The 8,132-nt window shown below is 37.0% G+C and overlaps 1 protein-coding gene across 1 annotated transcript; it reads right to left on the bottom strand.

Annotated features, from left to right (window-relative positions):
* Positions 1 to 1,587: 1,587 nt before the first annotated feature.
* On the bottom strand, positions 1,588 to 4,897 carry txndc9 (thioredoxin domain containing 9). Its single transcript, XM_063005672.1, has 5 exons — positions 4,848 to 4,897; positions 2,901 to 3,096; positions 2,202 to 2,320; positions 1,854 to 2,108; positions 1,588 to 1,768 (listed from the first exon to the last, which is right to left on the bottom strand). Exons 2-5 carry the CDS (start codon positions 3,084 to 3,086, stop codon positions 1,648 to 1,650), a joined length of 681 nt encoding a protein of 226 aa, XP_062861742.1. The 5' UTR covers positions 3,087 to 3,096; positions 4,848 to 4,897; the 3' UTR covers positions 1,588 to 1,647.
* Positions 4,898 to 8,132: the final 3,235 nt, after the last annotated feature.

The following is an 8,132-nucleotide window of genomic DNA, read 5'->3' as shown; positions in this document are numbered from 1 at the left end:
TCAATGGGAATTGTTTTTTTTTTAAACATTATTTCTGTGCTGAGCAAAAAAAAAAAATTATACCAACAGCCATTATAATTAAGGCCTTTGATTAGCCTTGATGCGAAGGGACAAACAGAGAGCAAGTAGATTAAGAAAGAGTTTTTAATGAATATTTATTTACTACTAAAAATTAAACAAAACATAAGATGTGGCTACAACAGTAAGTATCTTGGCACATTGGTTTGATTCTTACAAACCACATGAGGTAATTAAGTTTTGGGGAAACATGCTGCTAAATCTTGAAGTTAATAAATTCACTTAACCCAGCAACTAGAGATGGATCGATTAGGGTTTTTGGCACCGATTCCGATCTTCTTTCAGGGACATCGGCCGATTCCGATCGGAATTTATTTATTTAAATAAATAAACTTAAAAAGAGCCTCACAGTGAAGATAAACCGGAGCAGCGCGCACACGTGTGTGTGTGCCTTTAGAAGATACGCTTTGTTCACAGTATCGCTATAAGTGATTCATTGATTCGCGAGTCGATTAATTTTTCGCGAAGCGTAAGTTTCTCTTCTCAGTTATCTCTCCGTGTTTACTGTTATTAATTAAATGTCATGGTTTTAAATAAACACCAACTACTACAGAACATTCTGTGTGACCCTCTTACATTAAAAAGCTTAATTAAACTGCTATTACCACAGATCTGTAACTGACCGTCAGACTCGTTCCGTCTAAGGAGCTAAAAGTTCAGCAGATGATCCTGAACTAACGAATTTGCTAATGAATAAACGTTTGCCTCTGATTGGCTCTGTAACGTCTTCTGTTCTCATCTAGTACATCACAAGTAAGAACCGCTTACGATTTACCAAAGTGAACCAGGAGTTTATATAACGTGCTGATAGAATCGACTCAGATGTGACCGGGTTGAATTATCTTTTTAAAGTAAATATTACAATCAGCAAAATTACATCATATGTATGATGCACAACGTTAATGATGTTATTTTAGGTCATGAAGAGCTTTCACTGTGGTTTCTGTACGATGGTTGATGAATGGTGATGTTATGGTTGGTGCTTCGTAGCTCAAAGTCTGGATCAATCCACTGAGCTGTTAACATGGTCTTTATATATCACACGATCGGATCGGCTACTCTTAGGAAATATCGGCCGATCGCCGATAGCATATTTGGATAAAAAATCGGCCGATACTGATTCATAGCCGATCGATCGTCCCATCTCTACCAGCAACCAAATGCAATCTATAAATAAAACATTTACAAAGAATAGACTTATTACTGTTCACTAATCTACCACACCAGCTGGTATCAGAACCTCCTTATTGAAAAAAGTTTCATTAAAACTGGCAGTACCAGTTCAAGTTCAATGTGAAGATGCACAGTTTTCTTTGTTTCTTATCTGTATGTTCAGTCTAAACCACTAAGGCTCTGCTTATTTTCCACTAAAAAAAAATTCTAATGCCTCTGAAGACTTATACAGACCTTCCTATAAAAAGGAATGTCATTTTAAGCTGTGGTATTTTATTAAAGAAAAAAAACAAAGCAAATTAGTATGAAATATGGAAATCAAATGCATAGAAATCATTTGAATAAACAAATTAAGCTTTACAAGACTTCAAAGCCTTACAAAAGTGTAGATCATTACTAATCATCATCAGATTCAGAGTCCGAGTCGTAGCCTTTTCCTCTGATCGTCTTTTTCTCCAGCTTGGTAAATTTTGACACTGATTTCTGACTGACTGTAGGTGGCTCTAAAAGATTCCCACTAGAAAAAAAGAAATATATTTTTCTTTCAACTTTATCTTTGTCTTATAAAATTACACTGAGAATACAGAACATTTATTCCTTACCTATAATTGATGATGTTTGAACAGCCCAGTCTCCACTCCAACATTTCAGTTGTGAAGTCATCAGTGTTACCAAGATTAGTGAAGCCCACTATATAGTCCTTAGTCTTTCCATCCTTCACCAGTGCCATAGTGGGGATAACTTTAATCCTAAGCCTCTCTGTGAGGAAAGGAGCTTTCTCTACATTCAGCGTTAAGAACTTTGTCTCCAAATGTTTCTTTGCCATGATAGCCAAGTGTTTATCTAGAATTTTGCATCTTAAAACAAGAAGTAAAAGACAGGCGGACTTAGATTTGACTTCAATTATAATTAAAGGTGTTCTATTAATACAAGAGTATTTTTAAAAGTACCTGAAAGTGGAGTCTCTGTAGAAATGGCAAACCACGTTCTTGCTTTCTTTCACCTCAGCAAAGAAGTCTTTCTCACTTGGGATCTCTCTGTATTCACCATGGCCTTTGGAGATCCAATCCTGGTTAAAATGAGAAAATATTGTAGTCCACTCATTTTGCAGGGTACAACACAAAGCTGAAATGTATTCAGCTAGAAACGAGATTTGCTTTTTAGATACCTATCCCGCAGTTACTAATCCTGAAATGACTTGCTGACGCTTCGTAGTCTTTAAGATTTGATTGAAACAAAGTTTCATTAACCCATTTTATTATCACATCCAAATAAAGACTGTTGCTAGAGCTTTTTTTTTTTAATACATTTCATACAAAACAACGTGAATAAACTGTCAAACACCGCGTAGTGTTCAAGCTTACCAGTTAGTGGCACAGCCAGCTGAAAACAGTTTTACCAGGCATCATGTGTAAGACATGAATATGACAAGTTGTACCCAGTCTTGCAGTGAACAACGCACAAATTGCTTTTTATGTTGATATAGCCATCTGCTAACAATACTATGCCTAGAAAACATGGCTATGTTGAGCTACCTACAGTTAAATTAGTATATAATGAAGCCAAACATCATTACTGGTACACACAATTTTAACACTACTCAAATAACCTAAATTTTATTGTCCTTGAAGGTTGAATAAAACGTCTACCTGCTTCTGTTTTTGAGCTTTCTTGAGGGCTTCCAGTCTCCTCTCTTTGAGAAGCTCCAGTTCATCCTCATCCATGCACTCTAACTTCTCCAGTTCAGCATCTATTTGCTCCTCCACAATCCGTGCGGAGTGCAGCATCTGCTGCTCCAGCGCCTTTGCTACAATTTCCATTGAGTGGTTGGCCATTTTTCTGTCTCTGGGTGATATAGCAGACACGTAAAGTTATGTAAAACTGACTGAAAGGAAATTTATACAAAACAGTGCTCTTCAATGTTTATTTGTCTATGGGTAATAATAAACAACCAAATGCTTCACAAAGTATAATATTACCTACTTACTACAATTATTTGTATATCTGCCTTGTGCAAAGTACACATTTGATACTAATTTCAGTGTTAACTAAAATTAAAACAATATAAATTAAAGCAATTTATATCTGTAGGGCCATCATATATGCTGCTGTGTTTTTAGACATTGTATTAGTTTTACTTATGTTAAGGACTGAACATTAACTCAAAACTTAAAACAAGTTAAACGTTTCAGGTATCAATGATCTACGAATGGCAAGTATTTACTAGACAATACACTAGACACCTAGTTTACCAGTACACCCTGTGCACTAAACATGTCTTCCAAAATAGCTAAAGATCATTCTGAAGACACTTCAGATATTTTTCTTCTGTTTTAGGGAAAAAAAAAGTGGGAATCAATTTTTTTTTTTTTTGGTTTGGGTCCACAAATCTATATTAAAGTTATCACCATTTTTAATTAAATCATGGAGAAATGCCATTGTCCTTTCTCTATTTGAAATATTCGCTCACATTTGTTTCACTAATAACTTTTTGGTGGCTTGGTGGCTCAGTAAGTAGCACTGTTGCCTCACAGCACGAAGGTCCTGGGTTCGATTCCCAGGTGGAGCAGTCTGTGTCCTTTCTGTGTGGAGTTTGCATGTTCTCCCTGTGTATGCGTGGGTTTCCTCCGGGAGCTCAGGTTTCCTCCCACAGGCCAGACATGCAAGTAAGGTGAACTGTCCATGACTTGTAAACTGATTAATCTTGTGTAACCAGTAACTACCTGTCCTGTCATGAATGTAACCAAAGCGTGTAAAATATGACGTTAAAATCCTAATAAAATAAAAATAAAAATAAATATTTTGTTATAGTTGTAAATTAAGTGTGGTGTCGTCACATATGACATGAAATTGATTATCTTATTTTAAATGAATGTATATTATATACAATATAACTATTTGCATTTAAGTGTGTTTTTATCAAATCACTTTGTCAATGACTATGTGAGTGTGTGTGGATTAGGCGTGTCCATGGAAACCATTTATCCACAATGGAATAAAATAAATGCTAACTAGCGCAACACTCGAGCTTTCCTCGTAATATCAGAGTCGACAAAAAAGTCCCAAAATGTTAATATTGTGGTTGGTAAATTCTCATAACTATTATTAATCTAGTTAAATGAAAGATAAAGCGTAGCAAGCTACAACAATACTTGTTAGCCTGATCCTGCGCAGCTGCTGTTAACGTCAGTGCTGACATTAGTGCGCATGTATTGTTGGAACTGGCTATAACGCAGACAGCTAGTTCAGCTAGCGTAGCTACATAGTGCTCGTCCATTGTCAGCAGTAAATGAGCAGTTCGAAAACAACATGAACAACTCGTGTTTACGTCCATATATTTATATATTTTAATCGATAATACACCACCATCGTGCTGTCAAGCTATGCGGTCAGCTAACTAAAATGAAGCTAACTGCCGCTTTAGCATGCTAGCTGGTTAACCAGATTTAATGCTGGGTACAGCAAAGAAAGACAAAAACACACCAACGTGATTGATAAACAAGAGCACTGTATTAAAGAAAGACATTTAACTCGGTTTTAAACTCACAGAAAGCAGACATTATCCTAAAACAACTGGATTAGCTAGAAAGACTTACCGGCGCGGAGCTCGTAAAGGCGGTACTGTGTGACGCAGCTGCGCGCAATTCATTCAACTTCTTCTGGTCGGTTCATAGAAACTAAAGAGTCGATTCAGATTCTAATTCCCTGAGTTGAGTCTCGATAAAGTGGAGGTTTCACAATTTTTTATAACGTCCAATAAAACACTAAAAAATGACTGACTAATCTACAGGTTACCGTTAGTGAGTTGGTGTGTGTTTTTGTGACACTAGAACCACCGCAACCCTGATCACAGAAAGAAATCTGAACTTTATGTAAACACAAAATCATTGTTATAATATTCATTGTTGGGTTTTAACAGGCCAGCTCTCCAAATTAGTTAGAAATGCCACAGTACTTTATTCTTTAATTACTGATTTTACAGCTATACATTCGTCTGACGATGCAGCAGCCAGACTAATGGTCTTAACTGGTCTTAATATATCTCTTGATGCATGCTCAATAATCCAGATACACAAATCCACAAAGTTGAATCGGTTCATCTGGACACAAGTTGGTTGTAGAGTTTGTCTTTTTGGTCTTAATATACTCAATATCAATTGGAGAGCCATCTCTTTTATTATATTGTGTAGCTATTGCGTTTTAAACGAGACACTATTGTGGAATCAATAGCTGAAATTTGAGTCTATGCATCAACTTGAGCAGAATCATTTTTTTCTCTGGAATCAATTCCACAGCTTTGTGATTAACTGTTCTTTTTTGGAATCGACTAGTGGTGTGCGATACTGCAAAATTTGATATCAATACGATATCAGGTAAATACAGGGCCAGTATCGCCGATACCAATACCTGACTAAAACCCAAATAACTCATACATCATAACTACTATTATTATGAAAGATATACAATAAAGACTTGTGCACTGTGCACTATCTACACAAAAAACATGACAGCTGTGAGTTAATACCCGAGGTCAACAACATGGTTGGTGTACTTCTTAGCTTAAAGGCTAGTGTTAGCTGCCTGATTTTGATGCAAGCCAATTGCATTTATAATTGTATTTATAATTCTCCAACATATTAATATTGTAATACATACATTTTTGTAAGTAGCTGCTCTCAGACGGGTTGTAGATAAATTCAGATGTTTAAAGCTGTCAGATTTCTTGTTTCTGGGTGCTTTACTTTCTGGACACTTCTAAGATTAAACATTACTATCATCCCAGCTAACACAGAACGTTCCCGTAACGTTAGATTTTGGTTCCCCTATGGTTATTTTTAGGGAACCATCCAATAACGTTATGGGAACGTTCTATTTTCGCTACAAAAAATTAGCGCTGTTCCCGGAACGTTCCGGGAACTATATGAAACCTAACGTTCTCTCATGGTTTTATGAAAACTAACAGAGAACGTTATCTAAAAGTTGCCTTAAGATTTTCTTTCTTATGTGTTTAAAGTAACGTTCCAGTAACGTTCCCGGAAGGTTTTCTTATGATCTTTAAAGTTTTTTGGTAGGAACTTACCAAAAAAACAGCCTTTTGCTTGAGACGGTCCATGTACTGTAGATCAACCTTTACTTACAAGTACCAACTATAAAACTATGAAACCTAACGTTCTCTCATGGTTTTATGAGAACTAACAGAGGACGTTAGGTAAAGCTTGTATAAGGTTTTATTTCTTATGTGTATAAAGTATCGTTCCAGTAACGTTCCCGGAAGGTTTCTAAGTTAACCCAGCTAGCACAATCATCTGGCCCAGTTCCCACTTTTCTATCGGCACAGTCGGCCGAGTGTCAGAATCGGCCAGAATCAATGTAGCCAGATCCGGCCCAGTTGTTACCACAGCTGGGTTTGGCTGGTGCTCGTAGAAACGCGTGCGCGCCGACGCTGGTTGTCCGGCTGTGGCCCAGCGTCCAGTCTCTGATTCAGCGGCGGCAGAACGAGCGTCACCATAGCAACAGTGCGACGCGAGCCGTTGAAGAAGAGGAATCGTTCGTTCGTGTGAGGTAAATAAACATTTAATCTCAACAACTTTTTACTTAGTAAAATGTAAGCAGAAAGTATATTAATGAGTTTTGGATTAAGATAGAGAACAATTTGGAAATGGAAACTGTTTATGGTAATGTTATCTAGTGAGTTTCAGGTTTACTGGTAGTCTGAACTGAAACACTTCAGGTAACGTTAGCTAAAAGGCTAACAGTTTCTAGCATTAGACAACAGCTGCTAAATAATTAAAGTTCATTGAATACTGTGGATAACGTAAACTTAAAAGCTACAATAAGCAACAAGAACAACAACAACAATAATAGTAATACAATAATAAGCAACAGACGACCTACCATCTCTGACTACATCCACAAGGTGGACCAACAAAGCAGGTGTGTATAATTTAAGAGTGGATAGTGAGTGGACACGGTATTTGAAAACTCCAGCAGCGATGCTGTGTCTGATCCAGTCATATAAGCACAACACACAGTAACACACCACCAACCACGTCAGTGTCACTGAAGTGCTGAGAATGATCCACCACCTAAATAATACCTGCTCTGAGGTGGTCATGTGGAGGTCCTGACTATTGAAGAATAAGGTAAAAGGGGGCTAACAAAGTATGCAGAGTAACTGATGGACGACAGTGGAACTGTAGAGCTACAAAGTGCACCTATAGATAGATAACTTTATTAATCCCATAGGGAAAGTCAGTAAATGGTTAGTAAACTACGTATATGGTTAGTGGAGCTGATAGAAAAAGAGTATACATACAAAGAGGTGGTTTTAATGTTATGGCTGATCGTATATAATTTTATAACCCAAAGATTGTCCCTTGTATTTTTTGTAGATATTCAAGTGTCCACTACCATCACTGAGCCACATTTGCTTATTCACCTCTCATACATGAGTAAAAACTATGAACACTACTCTGCAGCATCTAACAGCCGGTGTAGATCATCAGCCAAGGTCACAAGATCCAGCAAGAAGGTTCTGGGTTCGATCCCCAGGTGGGGCGGTCTGGGTCATTTCTGTGTTGTTTGCATGTTCTCCCCATGTCCGCGTAGGTTTCATCCGGGTGCTCCGGTTTCCTCCCACAGTCCAAAGACATGCAAGTGAGGTGAATTGGAGACACTAAATTGTTCATGTGTTTGATATAACCTTGAGAACTGATAAATCTTGTGTTATGAGTAACTACCGTTCCTGTCATGAATGTAACCAAAGTGTAAAACATGAGGTTAAAATCCTAATAAACAAACAAACAGTACTTCTTTATATTGTATATATATATATATATATATATATATATATATATATATATATATAATTTACTTTTATA

This window comes from Trichomycterus rosablanca, chromosome 12, assembly GCF_030014385.1.
Source record: "Trichomycterus rosablanca isolate fTriRos1 chromosome 12, fTriRos1.hap1, whole genome shotgun sequence".
NCBI classification, from domain to species: domain Eukaryota; kingdom Metazoa; phylum Chordata; class Actinopteri; order Siluriformes; family Trichomycteridae; genus Trichomycterus; species Trichomycterus rosablanca.
This window is presented reverse-complemented; position numbering and strand designations above follow the sequence as displayed.